At 34.0% G+C, this 20,722-nt stretch overlaps 2 protein-coding genes across 2 annotated transcripts in view; both read left to right on the top strand.

Annotated features, from left to right (window-relative positions):
• The first annotated feature begins 640 nt into the window (after positions 1–640).
• LOC117124423 (SWI/SNF complex subunit SMARCC2-like) lies at positions 641–14,827 on the top strand. The gene is made up of 17 exons (XM_033270649.1): positions 641–791; positions 3,319–3,438; positions 3,731–3,816; positions 4,339–4,513; positions 5,866–5,935; positions 6,657–6,805; positions 6,963–7,040; positions 7,244–7,321; positions 7,636–7,745; positions 8,386–8,513; positions 8,978–9,078; positions 9,665–9,876; positions 10,045–10,158; positions 10,313–10,472; positions 10,585–10,719; positions 11,125–11,323; positions 12,660–14,827. Exons 1-17 carry the CDS (start codon positions 666–668, stop codon positions 12,794–12,796), a joined length of 2,178 nt encoding a protein of 725 aa, XP_033126540.1. The 5' UTR covers positions 641–665; the 3' UTR covers positions 12,797–14,827.
• Positions 14,828–19,562: 4,735 nt separating this feature from the next.
• Positions 19,563–20,722, top strand: part of LOC117124446 (SWI/SNF complex subunit SMARCC1-like) — a 29,797-nt gene continuing 28,637 nt past the window's right edge. The window contains exons 1-2 of the mRNA XM_033270679.1: positions 19,563–19,647; positions 20,335–20,603. Of these exons, the coding sequence (XP_033126570.1) occupies positions 19,563–19,647; positions 20,335–20,603 (354 nt within the window). The remainder of the gene's footprint in view (positions 19,648–20,334; positions 20,604–20,722) is intronic.

Genomic DNA, 20,722 nt, shown 5'->3' on the forward strand with positions numbered 1-20,722 from the left:
AAAGAAGGAAAAAAAAAAAAAAAAAAAGAGAGAAAAAGAAAAAAATGATAGCCCAGAATGCCTCAAATGTTATGTTCGGGCGTCTAGAACACAAAAATTTCGCGGGGGCATGTCCCGGACCCCCTACAACAGTGTTGTTTTAATCGGCCCAACTTCCATCCCCCCCCCCCCTTTTTTTTTTGGACATTTCTGGATCCGCCCCTGGATCATTTGTCGGCATGCTCTTGAGTATCTATATATCATTTTATACTTCAGTGTAAGTCATATATTTTCAATGATTTACCGACTTTTTTTCAAAATAAAGGGTACATTAGGCCTTTTATCCATTATTTGTTATACCGAATGAAGGAGTTTTAACTATAAAAGTCCTCGGTTAAAAGTAGTCCGATGCCAACTGAAAATTAAGGCTCTGTAAAAGTTTATATAAACCGCAATTGAGTCTAGAGCCGCCTTCACACGTCACTTTTTAAATTCCAGGTAATAACTGTTTTTAAATATAGAAGGCAAACGATTAAATTATATTTATAAGATTGGTAGTTTTTATAAGTCTTTTAAGATAGATATAAAAATGATTTAAAAAAAATTAATGATCTCTCTTTTGTCTCAAAAATAAGTATAGCGCCCTCATAATTTCAATACAAAAAAAAATCTCTGCCTCCTGACCCATGCAATATCCAATCATGGCGAATCGGAAGAAAGATGGTGGTGCTGATTTCAAATATTTTGAGGCCTCAGAGACAATATCCCAGTTTGATAGCGTAAAGACATGGCTGCAGAGGAACTGCAAAAAGGTATGTCAACGTGAATTGGCTTGAAAATGTTCATAATATATAGTACTTCAATCATTTACTGTTAGTGTAACAACAAAGGACCCGCTTCTTCGGTTTCTTCACACTACACAGGCTGCGCGACCCGCGTCGGCTTATGTTCGTGCCTGAACTCAAGTCTTTGTCTCCGTTCGAAGTTTAGGCCTAGCATTGATGCTTTTAAATGTGTTTTGATACAAATTTATATATTCTTATAACGTATAATTTAAAGCGTGTTGATTCTGTGATACTAAAGTAAATTATATCGTTAAATAAGTCAGTGTATTGCTAGATAGGCTTAGTTTAATCGTGTAAATAAGAACAGTGAAATTCAATAACATTTCACCAACAACAAGTAAAGTAGTGTTGGCTAACCCGTACACAAACCAACCCGTACCCATGCCAACCCGTACCCATTTTTGCTAACCCGTACACAAATTTTGGTCAACCCGTACCCATGTTTGGTTAACCTGTACACATTTTATTTTGGTCAACCCGTACCCAAAAGATCTCGTTAACCAGCGTTGATAAATGTTAAAAAAAATATTGTATTTATTTTCAATAAAGCTGATAATAAGGTACAGCACACATACATGTACTATAATTGTTGGTTTATTCTATGGTATTTTATTTTTGTTACACATTTCAGTCGCGGTGTATGGATCGCCGAATGTGCGACCACATATCTACAACATGGTAGCTAAGCTGTTACCGTTTGTTAAACACAAAACTATACTAACTATAATTATATGGTAGTAAAGTTAATGATATGGTATAATGATAAATGAAAACAAAGGAAATATATAATATTTTCATATTTATTTTCCATATCAAATTATTGAATATGCTTATAATTACATACAGTACTGTACATTTTAATGGCTACTTGAGGCTTCTTTTATGGAAATATACGTTCCCACGAATATAGATTCCCACAGTACTCTTGATTCGAAGCAGACACAAGGTTTTGATACATATTATGATGTTTATAAAATACACAAATAAGTGGAAATATAGTAAAATATAGTTTTAATTAATATAACGTATGTTAATGTTTCGGGCTTCTTTTTAAAAATCAGGAACAATTCAAGTAGTACTAGTTGCCTGGAAACTAACTAACTGTATAACAAAACTTGGAAAGAAACTTTTCCAAAAAACAGTTTGCAAAATGTTTTATAGTAAAAATACCACTCATCAAACTTTGGTACGGGTTAGTGTACGCTGTGTTAACCAAATATGTGTAGGGGTACGCCAAAATTCTGTGTATAAGTCATCCAAAATTTGAGTACGGGTTGGCATTGGTACAGATTGACTTGTATTCATGTAAAGTAGGCCCTGAATTACAGACGATCAGGCCCACGAGACGATCGGGCCCAGACTATCGGGTACATTTCCAGACTATCGGGTCCATTTCCAGACGATTGGCAGGTCCAATTTTAAAAGTGGGCCCGATCCCCCTAAAAATGAGCCCGATAGTCTAAAAAATGGGCCCGATCCTGATTTGCCTGTGTTTGCTGATGAGGATATGGCCTCATTGTCGGGGAGAGGACGAAGGTGACCACGGGGAAGGTTTACAGGCATTGGTAAACTGGGTGGTCCTCGTTGTTTTGGCGCATTTGGGCATCACCGTGCCAGAGACTGAGCCTCCAGACCATTGTTGGCCAACATTCGAGAAGACGCGACCTTTACGCATTGTCACTTCTTGCCTGGTGGTCCCATTGGACCCAGCTCTCCTTGCACGCCTGGAGGCCCAAGCTGAGGAGACGGCGCCGCGTAAGGTTGCTCCTAGACCTTTGTCTGCAGCCTTCCTGGCACCGGAGGCTCAGTATCGCACACTGTGACCAAGTCCTAGATATTAACGCGAAGACTACTTTCAAGAACAGGCCGCAGCTGAAGAGGCTCTTTAGTCTCACAGTCGCGCAGCACAGGAGACGTTGCGCGCCGTCAACGTCCTCAGTTTCCTAGCTGATCCTGCTTGTTCATGAGGAGGCCTGAACACGGAAACAGGAGGCTAAAAGCCAGACGGGGGCTAGGTTTCCTCGCCAACTACAACATCAACAGCAGCGAACTTACCGATCTCGACCGCGGTCCAATCGGTATTCTTCGGCTCCAGCGCAGCCTTTCCCACCTGTTCCCTTGCTGCCACAGTATCAATAGCAGTGCCAGCAGCTACCCCCACCCCCACAACCTGTGTATCAGCCTCCACATCAGCAGCCACAGCGGTTTCAACACTACCAGCAGCAAAAACCTTGTCGGCCGCCCCGGTCGGGGTCGCGCCTAGGCCTATAATAATATTGAACAATGTATTGTAACGATGATGGTTAAATAACATGTACAAAATAATTAGGCCTAGGCTAAGCTTGTTTTGCTAAAGCCTAAATCTCACATGGTAGGTCATTTGCATTTGTCAGTCAAATAAATTAGAGAAATAGAAATATCCAGATCTCAACACTTGGCTAAATAAAATATACACTTTTGTTATAATAATAATTGTTTTCTTTTATGTATACAGTACATTCAAGCTGAACCACCAACAAATAAAAGCCTGGCAATATTGGTTGCCCAGCTGATTCAGTTTCAGGAGGATGCATTCGGACGTCACGTCAGCAACCCAGCACTTAGCAGGGTTCCCGTAAGTTAATTATTGTTTGTTATAGAATAATAATAATATTCTGCTATTTCATTGTGTCCTAGTATGTCAGTTAATTTAATTATGTATATATGTGTGTTGGGAGAGAAATTAAATAATTTTATAGTTCCTGGATAGTATTTTCCTTCATTTCACTGTAAAGCTCCATGCATAACTAAACATACATACTCCATCCATAAATTCACACTACACTTTCATGACATAATAGAGCAGCTTGGACCAAAAACCTCTTTCCTATCTTGAATTGTAATAAAACTGAATTGTCTCTTCTCAGATGAAATGTTTCCAGGACCACAAACCAAATGGTGCTTTGTGCCACATTCTGTATTCTGTGTACAAGTTTAAGAGTGAACAAGGATGGTAAGTGGTATCAGTTATCCAACCTCGATGTCGGGGTTTCAGTCCCCCTCTCTGCATTTTGCCTGTGTCCTCGAGCGAGCAAATTACTTTATCCGCATTGTTTGCTTCTCTCCATCCTTGGAGAGAAAGTGGATACCTGGTAGGCTTGCATGCTCCTGAGCCAATATTGCAGCAACATGCTTTGTTAACATAAGCTAGATTATAGCTATATGGAATGTAATGTGTAACCATCTTTTTGTTTATTTTCCTGTTTCACTTATATTGTCTTTGTTTCTTCTGATTTTTTTGTAAGTGATGTACTGTAAAAACACCCTATATACAAAGTCTTAAAAGAAAGCTTTATATGTATATTTTAGAATATGAAATATTTATATAGAATAAATATTAATATAAAAAGGAACAATGTTTCAAAAGTTGTGCAAAATTACCATCATAATTTGTTCCCCATCTCCAAGTTAAACCCCAATCTCACATTATCAGTGCCTTTACACATTCGGTAACATATTTTTTAATTTCTTGTAGGAGACGTTTTGATTTCCAGTCGCCATCCAGGATGGATCGTAATGTTGAGATGTTCATGAATATTGAGAAGACACTGGTTCAAAACAAGTGCTGGATGCATCCATGTGTCTACATTCAAGAAGACATTGAACCCAAGCTGGCAGTGAAACTGAAAGAGATTATCAAACGACATCAGGTATTTATAATAATAAATTATAAAAAATTCAAGAATTTGTGTAGCGCCTATTAAAAATATATTATTTGTCACAGGTGCTTAAAGATATAATAAGAATTATTGATTAAAGAGATCAGTTTTAAGGAGGGTCTTGAATGCATCAGTATTAGAAGTTGATCAAAGTTTAGTTGGAAGAGAATTCTATAAGAACATTTGCCAGTATGGATATACAGCATACCTATTTTATGCCTTGTCGTTTTTATCCTGTTTTCTACCTCATTTTCCAGAGACCCAGTTTGTTTTATACCTTTTTTAACTGTATGGAGCACAATAAAAAGACTTCAAAGGAAAACAAAGGAAAACGTCCCAGACAACATATTTTCAAAAAATAATCAAATGATATGATTGAAACTTTTGCCAAAGTTAAAAGGAAGAAATTGTGAAGTGCTGGTGACGATACAAATACTGGGGTACATGTGAGGGCCATTAGGACCCACACCTAAATATCTCTTGATTGAATCAATGGTTGAAAATGATGCTTTCCATAATAGTTTGTCATGTTTTAATAAAGAAGTGTTTAAATTTTGGTCATGATCTGACGTATGGTGTGGATATGAGGAAATTTAGCGTATTATCCATAGGCTGAAACAATAGCTATATGATGAATATTTAAATTAGTGCAATTATAGTAAATGTGTACAGCGTTCTATATGTACTAACTTCACTTTTTTTGGAACTTATTGGGAATACTTTTAATGCATCTTTACATTTTAACATGTGACGCTAAAAACCAAATCCCCATATTTCTATTTCCATAATACTTCCATTTCAACACCAATACATTGCATGCATTTTGTTTGTCAGCTATAAAGGTTAAAACGTGCTAGTATGTTAATCAGAACATGAAAGGAATTGGCAGGTGTACAACTGAGGTGTAAAACTGATACAATAGAAGGCGTTCGAAAAATGAAATGATTATATTTTGGTGCCGATAGATATGCACCCTTCAAAGCAAAATGTCGCAGATCAGATATCTCAAAAACTACTTTCGTGTTAGTGTAATTTTTTTAAAGTAAGAGATTGGCAAGATTGTTTATTAGCTCTAATTTTTGTTAGTGTAACTTTTTTAAAGTAGATTGTGGTTGGTGGTAGGAATGTAGGAACATATTTTTGAGGAATTATTTTATAGAAAAGATTAGCGAGTTATTGTGCGTTTTTGAAGAGGAGTAAAGCGAAATGAGTTGGGGTGGTAGTGGTTGAAGTAAATTAGGAACCTTTTTTTTGGGAAGTTTATTTTATAGAAAGGGTTTTGCAGTGGGCGGAGATATGCTCTCTACTCAGTGCTCTTGTTTACTAATAAAATTGTTTTTTAGGGCTCAATAACTGATGATTTGGAGGATGCAACCCACATAGTCTACCCCCCACCTACCAGCATGCCTGATGGTAAGTCTTTCGATCAATTGGGAATTACTTTCTGTGAACTCTTAAGCAAGTGCTAGTTTGACAGTTTATAGCTTGACTATCAGGTAATATAAATGTAATTATTTTCAGCCAACATTTGTGAAGTGCTGTGTACTGGATGAAGGGTAAATTTAGTGGTGTGGTTTGAACCCAGGACACTAGGAATGGGAAGCAATTCCTCTTTCCACCAAGCTATGGCTCTACTTTTTGTTTAAATTAAAAGTTGTACTTAACCTGTTAAGCCTCCTGACTGTTAAAAATATATATTCAGCACATAATGAATTCGAACAGCTCCTCAACTTTCAAGATGCTTTACAAAGAAATTTTACTCAATAGGCCCAGAAAAATATAGATTTATTGTTTTTATCCTTCTTTTTTTAAAAACTATGGTAGAAAAGTCTTGTGGCAGAAACAAATTAATTAAACAAGCTTTTATTCAATGTTCCTCTCTGTGCAGGGGCGGATTTGTCCTTTTGGACATCTGGATCTGCCCCTGCTCTGTATAATGAAATGTAACGTTTAATATTTTTCATTAATTGACACAGTCACTAGATCTAGATAGTTTTGTTGATATGAATGCCTGAACCTGTCTGTCACTTAATGCCACCAAACGTAATAATTATTAATTTTTACAATTATCAATTATAGCCTTCACAGTAAACTGCAAAAATTAAAGTAAAAAAACTCTTTCTACCATCTTCAGAGGAGTACTTGCGACCGATATCAAGAAGGGACCGAAACTCACTAGTTCATTGGATTTACTACCCTGATAGCTATGATACATGGATCCCAGTTTCAGAGGTTGCTGGACATCATCCCGAACCTGAGCCCCCTCACCCAGATAAATGGGAGGTAAGTAAAAAGTGGAATAATTCTTCTATATTGTTTAGTGAAACCAAACTTCTTTCCCAAGTTGAAGTAAATAGTAAGTCAGGTATTCATATTTAATTTGCTCCTAGCAACCCTTGGATAAATGTGCTTAAACAAGCAAATGACATTTCAATTTCAGGTGAATGCAAATTGGATTCTTCATCTGGAGGAGTTCAATGAGTGGATGAATGAAGAAGACTATGAAGTTTTATTTGATGTAAGTTTATTTATCAGTTATCGTACAATCAAAGTTTCATACATTTTATTCAACAATAAAGTCTGTGAAATGTGCTGAATAGAAAAGTGTAAAAAGAATTGTTGATGTTTCTAAATTATGCACCACTACACTTTGGAAAGTACAAAGCATGTTTATTATTATTATTCTTGGTTATCTATTTACTATTGTTTCTTTAAATTTAGGATGAAGGAAATCCATACTCTGACCTGGGACGTACAAGACGTAAGGCTATTATCGTGAAACAACAAATAGTTGATGAGGTACTTTCACAGTTTCTTCTATCAATAATATATGTTCTGAACTCTGACTGTCTCAGTTGTATCGTTGCAGCATACATCATTCAGGCTTTCAAATTACTAATGTAATGTGTCCTGCAAAATGGACCATCACTGTAATCTACCCTGTACGGTGTAATTTAAGCTCTGTCCAGGCTGTCAAATTTTATTTAACAAAAAGCTGTTGTAGTCCCATACAGTATATAGTAATGACATGCCTATATATGACATTTTAACTGCACCATATTGGTGTCCTTTACCTCTTTAAATAATTATGTTGTTTTCTCTTAAAATCACAGCCAGCTCACAGTCCAGAGATGGAGAGGAAAGATAAGAGAGCCTTAGCATCAAAGAAAAGACGACGATCCCCATCACCGCCAACTGAAGCCAGAAACAAGAAAAAGAAGCCGTAAGTTAAACTTTGTATTGTATAACATTATAAGAGTGATGCATTCAGGGAAGATGTTTGGCGCCCTCAATTATATTAACCTATTTCTTATGAGGAAATAGAGTGTAGATTTGCAATATATTTTGAAAGAAGTACGAACTACAGTGCTACGTTAGCGGATTCTACTAAATATAAATTTTAAAATATGATCGTAATTAATCTTGACTATCATTGTGAATATGAAAAAAATATAACAAGATTTTGTGTCATTTTAAAACATCTTCTTTTATTGTATTTATTTTAAAAAAAATGTATATGCCTGTTATAAAAAATTTAGTATTTGTCATAAGTTGAATACATTCATGTTCTTCTAAAGTATACACAAAACACAAATGTAGTCATGTCATGTATACTATCATGTTTTTTTCATGTGCTAACAATATTTTTCTAATTACTCATTTTGCAAAAGATTGTTTTTATAGTATTTTTGTAAAAATTTACCAATTTAATAAAATTTTATGTTTAAAGCAGTAAAACTGATGTAAATGTTGAAAAATAACTAATAATTTTATATTCGACAAATTATTGACAATTTTACCCTTTATTAATAATCATTTTTTATCATTGTCATCCTTTGATCTTTTGTCAATTTGCGTTGCAGAGGTCGCACTCCAGGATCAACCACAAAGAAGAAGCTAATCAAAGATGACGCTGATGAAGATTTGTCAAAGGAGATGGATGACCCCAGTCCAGTTCCAAATGTTGAGGAAGTCATTCTTCCTAAGACAGGTGTGTAACACAATATTCAAATGAATATAAATGAATAATATACACTTAAGTTGCTATCTACTACAGGTTTACAATAACTTTATGTGTTTTGAATATAAATCAATGAAGGGATGAGTAAATATGGAGACTCCAGTTTTATATTTAATATTTTCTCCAATGCATTTCATTGATAATTTTTTTTATCATTATTTTATTTTAATCATATCTATAGAGGCTGACCCTTCTAGCATATCCTAGAAGGTTTGCTGATATTCAGGGCACTCTCATAATATATATACTGATATTCAAATGAATAATTTACGTAAATAAATAAATTACATTTAGATACGTTGGCCTAGTATTATAATAAACTTACATTATATGTTTTGAATATAAATCAATGAAAGAATTAGCACATATGAAGACTTCAGTTTAGTTACATCATAATTGAAATTGGGTATCTAAAGATGAATATTTTATTTCAGTTCCTACTACCAAATTCACAAAGGACACAGAAAACAATCCAATCCGAACTGGCACCATTGCAGATCTTGATGAAGCCAAAGACAAGGAATCCGAGCCATCTGTAAGCATACAAAGACTACACAGGTTACACAAATTGCCAATCGATAACATATTAGTCAGGTGGGGAGGGCTTGGAAGGTGTGTTCCCTGAATATACACATAGTAAATTGTGGTCAGATCCGCCACTGTGTTAGTCTGAGTGTGAATTTGTCCCATTTCTGTATATGGAGACTCCGAGCTGATTTTTAGTTATTTAATTGGATAAGGGTTAAGAGATTAAGGTCTTAAAGATAGGATGAACTTGTCGTAGGAAAACCACTTAAAAAAAAATTAATAAAAATTGGCTATTCAAACTGGTCTATATTATAAGAAATAGTAATTATGGAATAGAAAAACAGTTTAACAAGGTAAATACTGATGTCTTACCATTGGGTTCAATATTTTATCAGAAAAATAGTGTACTGTACTGGATACGAATCATCCTTACCTGTCTTGGAATTCATTCCTCAATTGCAATATTCTACATTATTCCGATATCCTAAATAAAATCTACTCTTTCTTTTTTGTATTGTACAACACTTCCAATCTTTTATTACAATAAAACCAATAATGATCACATTAATATTAAGCATGTAAATTTTTTTCAGGCTGAAGAGGCCAAGCCCGCCCAACCCACTGCTGTCGAGGAACCTAAGAAGGTCATCCTTCCAGAGATCCTGGACAACGTCACAGAGCAGACCTTCCACATCATTGTGCCAAGCTATGCGGCATGGTTTGACTACAACAGCATCCATGCCATTGAAAGGAGAGCTCTGCCAGAATTCTTCAATTCTAAGAACAAATCAAAGACACCTGAAACGTAAGAAATAATAATCACATGATCAAATAGTTTCATCTGGTTTTAGACCGGTAGTAGACCATAATCATCATCTGTCATTCCTTTGCCCAGTCCCTATTAATTATTTTGATTAATTAAATGATTGTTTGCCAAATGAAAAAATGGTTATATCATTAATTTGTTCTCCAGATATCTAGCTTACCGAAACTTTATGGTGGACACATATCGTCTGAATCCACAAGATTATTTGACGTTCACAGCATGTAGACGTAATCTGGCGGGAGATGTGTGTGCTATAATGAGGTAAGATGTCTACACAAATATGGTACAGTATATTCCTTCTTCGCTTTATGCCCTATATGAGACTGAGGTAATGTTGATTTAGCAATACATGTCTAATTTGGGATGTTTGAAAAGTGAATTCAATCACTTTGACTCTGTTTTGTTTATATTGCAGGGTGCATGCATTTCTTGAACAGTGGGGTTTAATCAACTACCAGGTAGACAATGAGAATAAGCCTACGCCCATGGGACCCTCCCCTACCCCTCATTTCAACATCTTTGCTGATACACCTTCTGGTATTCAACCAATGCAGCCATCAAATAGAAACCAACAGGTATTGTTTTGCATTTTTCTCCTTTTAATAAACCACACAATCTGAATATCTTCAGCAATATTAACTAGTATATTTTCCTGCATTGATATTTACAAATGTTCTCTCACAATAGTCAGCTGCAGATCAGGTCCTTGTTTTGAAGGACAATAAGAAAGATGGTGACAGCAATGGAAAAACAGGAATAGATCTTCAAACACTCGGACTGAAGACTGATATGTATGCTACAAAGAAGGTCCAAGGAGCTAAGGTTAGATCACCTGACAGTTGCCCACATTATAAGAATGTGCTCAGCTATGGAGGTCATTAATTCCCTGGTTCAATCCCATTGTTGGTGTCCTTGTGTTTCAGCATCATGAGGGCTTAAATATAAGAATATTCAAGATTAACAGTGTTTTATTTGTTTATTCCAATTCTCCACACAAAATGTTACACGAGTTCAATGCCAGCACCATAATTTATAACAGAAAAGAATAGCACATATGTGTATATACTCATTCCTGGCCATTCACTACAATCTACAAGACGAGTATTCTTATTCGTGTTTCTTATGAGAAGGACAATTTAGAAATTGTGTACCATTAATATGCTATATATAAAATAATAATGTATAATAAACAAAGATGATTATTTCCATGTTTCTGTAAATCCATAGGGAAAAGCAGCTGCTGCAGTATCCAAAGAATGGACAGACCAGGAAACGCTTCTGCTCTTGGAAGCCCTTGAAATGTACAAGGATAACTGGAATAAGGTTGCGGATCATGTTGAAAGCAGGACCCAGGATGAGTGTATCCTTCACTTCCTTCGTCTTCCGATTGAGGATCCCTTCTTAGAAGATGGAGCTAGCGCTCTTGGTGAGTATGGGCCTTATTCATTTATCAACAAAAGGACTATACATTTTAGCTCAGCCATGCAATACTTTCCACTTCCTTAATTATTTGTTAGTATTTAACATCCTTTTGAAAATTATTTTTAACATAGATGTGTTGAATTATTTTTCATTGAATTTGGCACTGCCTAGGACACCCTTTTACCTAGGCCTAGCCTTCTAGAAATTGATTTCCTAATTGTGGCTTCAGATAATCTACATGTGTAATGCCAACTTCCAATTTTGGACTTCTTTACTTCTTTCTCTCTGACTTCTACACTAGTTTTTTTAAATTTTTGTGTTCCTTACACCTTAATAATTTAAACTTCATCGCAAAATGTAGATGCTTGCAGAATACATTTACATGTTCTCTGTAAATTGATAAACAAATGGAAAATGGAAAAAACTTCCTTAAAATTTTGAGCTGTTTCAGATTTTTGAATTTCTGTTTGCTGCCCTCAATTTTTATGAAACTAAAAAAACTCATTAGAACATTGCACATTACACTTATAATTTATCTATTTTGACATTTTAACAAAGGGCAAGGTGAAGTCCTCCCCTAGATTTGCTGGTGGTAAACCCACCATGATGTTAATTATAGAATTGACCGTCCTTAGTAGGATGTATACTAATAACATTTAACACACAATTTCCTTACACCTTACTCATACGTCATGGGATCGTCTGAAGGCGTAGGGGTGCAAGAGTGGTTATGCGTCACGTACAGTAGTTACTCATTGTGATGTAATGAGAGGTACATCAATGATCTATGTAAATAATGGAATTACATGACTTTTTACTTTGAATTCCTTTTGGGAGAAAGTGAAACATGTCTGAGATTACAGCCAGGAAATGAACTCCATATCACCTTTTCAATTGGAATATTTTGATTTTTAGTGATGATTCTCAACTACCATTTATATATGAATTCTTGATTTTTATTGTAAAAAAATGACAATTGTGAGTTTTGAACTTACTGCAGTTTTTTAAATTATACTATATGACATTTAAAGATGTTTATTAATTCACTTAAATAATATATTTTTGTAGGCTTTTTGATAATTTTGGATTTAATAACTTGCATTTTTTTCATAATTGTTTTTCTTTTTTCATTTAAATTTTCTATTTCATTTATTTTTTATTATTTACCCTTACTACCGTATTCTAATTTGTATGAACCTATTGTTTTCTTCAGTGTATAACATAATTTTGTTAAAGAGCAAAATTATGCACAAGTTGTACACATTGTTGAAATAAACAAATATTTAACACAGTGGATTATTAAGTGTTTGTGTTTTTTAATATTTAATTTTTTTTTGCAGGTCCAATGGCATACCAACCAATCCCATTTAGTCAATCTGGTAACCCGGTGATGAGTACTGTTGCCTTCCTGGCTTCAGCTGTTGACCCACGAATAGCTGCTGCAGCCGCAAAGGCAGCAATAGGTAGGATGCAATAAAAAACATTTTAAAATACACAATGACATGGGTGTTTTTTTAATGATAGGGTTTGCTTTTGGTAATTCTGGTAAAACTTATATACCTCAAATAATACCTTTGATGGAATGTGAAGTGGTCCATGCTGCGTTTCAATTTTCATTTAATTTATTTATTTAAACAACAACTGTCCAGGGACCCCAAAAGCAGCTGAGTCACTGTGACAAAAATGTTAGGCCCTAGAAAAATATTCAAATTAACCTACATGCTTACCTTTCTAAATCCACATAAGGAAAAAAAATATATATACATACAAGTTATACACTGTCAATTTTTAATAATATATAATATTATAAATCAATTAGTGTAAGTAATATTAGGCTGTGGTCCAGGCTTTCAGTTTTTGAACTTACACTCTTACGCAATTTTATTACAGTCATATGGGCAAATGAGGGTGCTATCTTGTTTGATATGTTAACCTCAATGTCTAAATCCAAAAGGGTAATCAGTAGGAAAAAGAATATAAAATCTTTACTATGATTCATGGGAAGAGATTCAGTGATTTAGAATGGACCATAATTGTGCTTTTACACAAAATTATTATGAATTGGCAATCGCAACAGCTTTGTTTGGATCAGCAAATTATTCTTAGCCCGACAACTGGCGTCAGACAACGGGGGTCCATGATTGTCCATGGGGGCGAAAAATTTCCCCCGTGACCTCCGACTGGCGCCACCACAGCAGCTTTGTGTAAATCGTAGTATTTTTTTTGCACTGCCTGTATTGAGTTAAAAAACTTGAAAAACAAAATGTTTTCCTTGACAATGACCAGACATGTAATACTGTTGGCATAGATCCTTAAATTGGCTTGTAATCAATTTTAGAATCTCAATATTTTATAATCAGCAAATGTATATCTGTAGAAGATTATAATTGATTTTCTCTCCTAAATGAGAATCTATTGATTTAATTTCCTAGCTTTTTTTTTACATTTGTTTGCTAGATTGTTTTTAAATATGTTTAATTTATTCAAATTTCTTTGAAGAAGACACAATGCCCTAGTTTTCACACTTGTGCGGAAGTGAGCAGGGGAAAAAACTAGGTAATAAAATCAAGTACTCACTACAACAGCTTGCAAAAATTGCCCAAGTAACAGGCTTTATCCTGCTAACATTATCATACCTTTTCCTTCTAGACAAATAACAGGGCAGCAAAAATATTACTTCACAAAATTGAATGATTTCTACTGTATTGGGGAATTGGTCCTTGCTGATTTGACCATTACATTGGGACATGCAGTATAAAGACCATGCCAATTTTGTGTGCTTTTTTTTTAATGATCCTGCAAACTGTCTCTTGAATAGCTCACATTAAATAAAAGTTAACCCTGTTTTTGACAATTGTTCATGTCAATTACAATCATTTAAATGAGTTTCTGTTAAGTATTTACCTGTTTTTAAAAATCTGTCATTGATGCTAAGGACTGCTGATTATGATAAAAGGAGGATGGAAGTAAACTATTAAATAAAATTAAGTGTATGCAAGGTACTTAAGTTAACCAGGTGTGTATTTTGATGAAGAAAGGAAATTTCACTTGAACTTTGACCAAACATGGAACCCTGAGATTTGTAACTGTACAATTTAATTTCTGTAACTTGTGTCCGGCAATGCAGTGGCACTCTCTTCTGGATATGCTATTGCTTGATTCATATCCAGCGTAAATGCTTAATTTATTCCATTGAGCCCAATGCCTTGATCTGCATTACGCAGTATCTCCCAGGGTACGGCCATGCTCTGTAAATATCGTGCTTCTGCACTAATTGACCAGGTTCCTGGTGCATGTATGTTAATTTCTTAGGAGAGAGCTTTAGCCTTTATCTCATTATGTTTCATGCAACTTCATTGGTTGCACTGTTTTTTAATGGCAGCCTGTTAGTTAAAGCAAAAGCAGGTATTATGTAATTGTAGTAAATTTTAGGTTGATACTGTATAATTTTGTTTGGTAGATGAATTACTAATCATAAAATTAAAATTAAACTTTGGTCTCAACACAAGGGAATATTTTTTGCAATGAAATTTGATTATCAACACATGAGCTTTTATTCTATAGCAGAGCCTAGTTATAATGATAGTACAGTAGAACCCCTCATTTACAAACCCCGATTTTACGAATTCCCGATTTTACGAACGTAAAATCATATTGTTGTCATAAAGTTCCTATTTCATGTACAAAACACACACGCATGTCAAGAATTAATCGTTAGGCGCGTGCTGAAGTTTATTCATTCGGTCTTAGAAGTTTTGCAGCCGTGAGAAAACTCCGTTGTCGGCATATCAATAGGCGCATGATTTATTCATCTCTGAATACACCACCCTCATATCGTAATTTAATGAACCCCTAATTATAAATGGATTTTATTTATCAAATCTTACTAACGTTAATCTACCATTTCATTATTTCCCCCATAAAATAAGACACTGACACCCACATTTTCTTTTTAACTTTGTTATTCATTACATAAATGTTAATTTAGGCGTTGAACAATCGTAATGCATACAAAAAAAAAATATGTTTAAGCGCAATGTCTACAGCTAATCAGCGCTCTTTTTTAAAAAAGTTGTGAACTCCTGGTTTCTAGGTTATTCTGTACAGGTATTACTTGACGCCACAAGCACATGGATCGAGTGAAAAACGTTATTGTGTCACTCGCCCTGCTGCGGCATCCCCGGGCTATGTTGCTCATAAGCTAGAAGATATGTCATATATTATTGCCTGAGAAAGAGAGAATAAAGTTTGTATATACACAAGTATGTATAGTACTGTACATTATTATGATTGTTATTTTGAATTTCTTTCTAGCGCAAGTTGAAGTTTTAGCTTCAATCAAACAAAATTTCAGTCCAGCCCTAGCCTAGCCCAGTCTAGTATATCGGTAGTGTAAATACATACGAATTTCACACCATTTTTTACGTACGAATGATTTTTACGAACGCCTCTGGGCCCGTCCCGTATGTAAATGAGGGGTTCTACTGTTTTCTGAAAAATATTTATTGTCGCGTTGAAAAACTAGAGCAGTCACTCCATAGAGTGCCTGTGCCTGAATACAGCACCAAAAATATGCAGGCCGCGTGTATCATAGGCGGAACTGGAGCATACCCAACAAAATAATAGAATCACCCATTTTATTCGGGCACATTATTTTCTTGAGTGCTGCAGAATACCCTCAAGAAAATAATGGAATCGCCTGTTGTATTCAGGCACATTGTTTGTTTGAGAGCTGCCTGAATAAGTGGGGCAATTCCAGTATTTACTTTTATGCTTGAGTATAAAAAAATTGAATTTTCGTAAACCTAATCTTGACCTTTTCTAAATATGGAAAGGTGTTTTTCTTTGATTATTACGTACCATTCCTCTAAATTTTATAATGATCCATTCATTGATTTTTGCGTTATCTTGCTGACAGACAGACAGACAGACAGCAGTAAATACTTAACTTCCTTTGTGGAGGTAATAAATAGGAATAAATAAATCTTTTAGTGTATGCCCCAAAAATATTTTGAGTTTTTAGGCTGTTTCCTCCATTGCATTTGTGATCTTATAAAAGAGTGGTTATGCTGTTGTATTTAAGCACAAGGACGTTTTGATGTGTGCAAAGTGTTGTATATTACATGAAAGTGCTCATAACATGTCGCATGGACTTTATTTAAACTGATTATTTCTGCTAGGTAGGGAATTCTTGTAAATTATTGAACATAATTAAATTAGAAATTAATTTATTATGGTGTATGATAAAGATCAAGTTCAGGTCAGAATCGACAAAACAAGATCTTGAAAAAAAAGTCAGAAAACATGTTTAGAGTTGTAACTGTATGTAACAATTGCACCTTCTATCTTCTACTATCACTCCCTCTGTCATCTCAATAACATTTTCAAGTGCTAAGTTACTGTAGGCTCCTCTATTCAGACTAAAGAAGGAAAGGCTTGGAATATTTTTTTTAGAATTATTTACAATACAAGGAAAACTATGAATTAGATGCAACTGATAACATAATGTCAAAAAATAATAAAAAGTTATGATATAAATAAATTTATTTATTATTATTATTATAAATTTTATTCTTTCATGTTTATGTAACTGTTACTATTTTTGCAATTATTTTTATTGTATTTATCATTATTATTTTTGTTATTAATATTTCATTTTTATTACTGGTCTCCTCTAATTAAAGAGCTAGTGAAAGGCCAATTTAAGACCAAATGTCTGCAGCTTTAATGAATGCCTATTTATCTTTTTGATAATTATGCTTTTTTTCTAATTAAAAACCAAAGCTGCTATAAAAACCCCGGCCCTAAGTGTGGTATTTAACTTGATTGTAACCTGTATTTACATTTCTTTTTTGCAAAAAAATTAACGTAATTTGAAATGTAAAAATATTGAAATGACTAAGCATTTAAATTTGAAATCTTCCTGAGGAACTTCCACAAATGAAAGTCTAGACTACGTTGACCATATGATGTTGTCCTGTGCGGAGAGGTGGTCAGCATAATCACAGACAAAAGCTCTATATTACCATTACTAATTAGTTAATTAAGGTATTACTTGTCATATGGAATTTATCAGGATGGCATAATGGTATACAGGCATGCCCAACCTATGGGGTATATACACTGTAGTAGATAAGGTGCCTTTTAATAACAAAATGATGCTTAATTATTTTAGGATAATTAGGAGTATTAGTGGAAGGAAGTGTAGTTTGGTTTCTAGAGCTAATATTGCTTGAGAGGTTAGTAAACTTATAATTATTAAGAGTAAAGTGGTTATGCCGCTTTAAATTATTCGTTCATCACTGTGTTATTACCAAATCTATAGTTTTCATAAGATTTTATACTGTAAGTGTGTATTTTTTTATAGTAGTTCTATTTTGTACAGTTTTTTTTTTCAAACATCTTATTAATTATGTGATATAATTATTATCTCAAATGAAAGGTATTTGTCAAGGTCATTTTTTTTTTACCATATATAGAGGGTGACCCTTCCAGCGTATCGTAGAAGGTCGGCTGATTTTTAGGGACCCTCTGGAATAAATGGAATAAAGTGATTGTGATGTTTTATCAGCGATGTTTTATTATATGAGGCTTTGTGAGTGGAGATGTTTTTTAGTATTGATAAAAAATTGTGTGCTTTAGCAGGACTTCAATAGTTACTGTAATACACGCTGCGTAATGAAGGTTGCTTTGGCTTGTGGCAGTTTATGTTTTCTGTAAAAAATGTTTTCTTCCAGTTTTTGAATTCTGTTAGCCTACAATTATTTTTTGACTGGGTAAATATTACAATATATATTTTCTGAAATTTAATCTAAATTATATTAATGCAAATGTTGTTGCTAAACTGACCAATCGGCCATGTTTGTTTTGATCACATGGATAACTTAACGCTGATTAACACACTCTGGTTTATGTTAATTTTTGTTGTCAACGAAGTCTATTTTACAAACTAGTCGTATGAAAATAAAACTCGATGAAAAATCGTATTCAACGAAGTGAATTAGTCGAATAAGCCCATTGATTTAAATGTTAGTCTTTTAGTAATTTGTCTAGTTGGTCTACTCGCGTAGCCTATTTACTATAATTTTTCAAATCCCCAATGTAAATATTAGACGGAAGCAAATTATTATAAGCTTTAAAAATTATTAGATTTCAGTTTGTTAAGATAAAAAAATTGATTTCAGTTACTGAAAATTATGTTTGATATGACATTAAAAAATTGTTTTTATGTAGTTTAAATAACTTTCCTGTAAGAAAGATACTCTAGTAATCAACATTAATCATCACAACAGTATGATGTGGCATCTAATATGAAAATAAAGATTATAATTATGTTAATTATAAATAATAATACTAGTAGTAATTTTAAATTTATATTAAGGAAGATATGATATAGAAATTTAATAATAATAATAGATTTGTATAGCGCATCATGCGAAAAAGCCTCTATGCGCTTGTTTGATTGAGATCTTTGAGTTTGACATTTTGAAAAAAGTTGTTATTTTATGAAACTAAAAAACCTACTCCTTAAAGTAAGGCATGGTTGGCCGTTGGCTCCGAGGAGTTCATCCGCCCTTTGTTCAGCTGGTTTTTTTTTATGCTGTTCATGTGTATGTTTTAACATTTAAAACCTCTAAAATTTACTATTTTGGTACAAATGTACTGTTAGTTGTAACACTTGTATTTAAAGTATGGTGAAATGCTAAGACTTTTTGGTTCCATCCTTCTGTAGCTCCTTGAGCACTACTGCAGTAGATATGTGCACTTTAATTCTTGTAATTATTATTCATTATTTTACTGATTTGAAGTGCAAGAAAACTGTACAAAAGCCACCTTATATTCAGCTTACATTGTATGGCGACATTTTATATTACATAATTGCCTTGTGTCATACAAATAACTACTGACTCAGACAGGAAAAGCTTGGCAGTATCACAAGTTTTTTTTCATGTGTTTTCAGAAGCCTATACATAATTTTTCAACCATTGAACTACCTGGATTAAACTAGTGGTGTATATCACTAACTTACATCTTATATTATACCATTAGCTTGTGTACTGTTTAATAGCAAATGATAACTGCTGAGACGAGATAAGAGCACCAAATCATCATACTTCTTATTGATAAGATTTAAAAGTGAAAGATTAAAACACTAAAAAATGTTGTTTGTGTACGGTCGTCCACCGACATGCTTTCATAGAGAACAAAATACAAAGCTGCGTGTGCAATGAATCGTTTTAATTATGATCCATTCAGACTACCAATCATCAGAGGGCGTTGCATTGTCAAGTGCTCACAGAGAACAGATGGATTCTTCGGCCGATGATCGTATAGCGCAATGTGTGCCGGCTTCAGTGTTTGAATACATATGTATCAGACTACATGAATATTCATGCATATTTAATTAATACACGTGATTATCATTCTGATGTCATCTTCACACATTTCCTCCAAATACTACTCAAACTGTTGAGTTTGTATTTCATGTAATTCAATTACAACCTATATGCTGTATACATATATTTTAATGGAGTTTAAACTATAATGTAGCTTGTTATTAATTTGATAGTCTATTAAACAAATATAGAAACCAATTGGGGGCAGGAAACAGAAAGTGAAATTAAACTAGTTTTTCCTACATTTGAATATGTTACAGGTCAGGAAAATATGTCATATTTAATTTACTAATGACAAATTAAATAATTTCAGTGGGAAAAAAACATGAAAAACAGCAAAGTTGGTGAATCAGATTTAAATGCATATTTAAATTTGCATGAACAAAATTAAAATAAATATATTTCTTCTTATTGTTATTTCTTATTACTTTTTTTTTCTTATTTCTTTTTTTTATAATTGTAATTAAATTTAAATTTCTTCCAATTAATACCATTTTATGTACTTTTAAATGTTTATCAAAGTCTTATTTCCCCGCATTTTAAATTGCGTTCATTCATACTCGCAGCAGCTTCATTTAAAATAATAGATTTGTATGTTCAGTGTGATCTGCACAACAAGAACAAGAGCAAAAGGCAGAAGAAGTAAAAGAGGAGAAAACAGACACAGAAGAAGAAAAAACTGAAACAAAAACAGAAGAGAAAACAGAAGAAACAAAAAAGGAAGAAGAAGAGGAGAAAATGGAGGAGGAAAAAGCAGATGAGGAAGAAGTGAAAAAAGAACCAGAAGAAAAGCCAGAGAAAGTGAAGAATTTTGAAGAAGAGATTGATGAAGGCAACATCTCAACAGCAGCTGCGGCAGCTCTAGCTGCAGCGGCAGTCAAAGCGAAGGTAAGCACTAAAGTTGTAACTAAAGCGGCTGCAGCAGCTCTAGCTGCAGAAGCAGTCACACTCAAGGCAATTATAGTAAATTAATGCTTATAATACAGTAGTGCACAAGGCATGAAAAC

This window comes from Anneissia japonica, unplaced genomic scaffold, assembly GCF_011630105.1.
Source record: "Anneissia japonica isolate Jap-2015-1 unplaced genomic scaffold, ASM1163010v1 scaffold665_len1252844_cov201, whole genome shotgun sequence".
NCBI lineage: Eukaryota > Metazoa > Echinodermata > Crinoidea > Comatulida > Comatulidae > Anneissia > Anneissia japonica.

Bases quoted from the DNA above. Each gene is read 5' to 3' on its own strand.
- LOC117124423 (XM_033270649.1), top strand. From the start codon at position 666: ATGCAATATCCAATCATGGCGAATCGGAAGAAAGATGGTGGTGCTGAT. The intron at 9,079-9,664 runs GTAAGCATACAA...AATTTTTTTCAG, and splicing joins ACAAGGAATCCGAGCCATCT to GCTGAAGAGGCCAAGCCCGC. The intron at 10,159-10,312 runs GTAAGATGTCTA...TTTATATTGCAG, and splicing joins GATGTGTGTGCTATAATGAG to GGTGCATGCATTTCTTGAAC.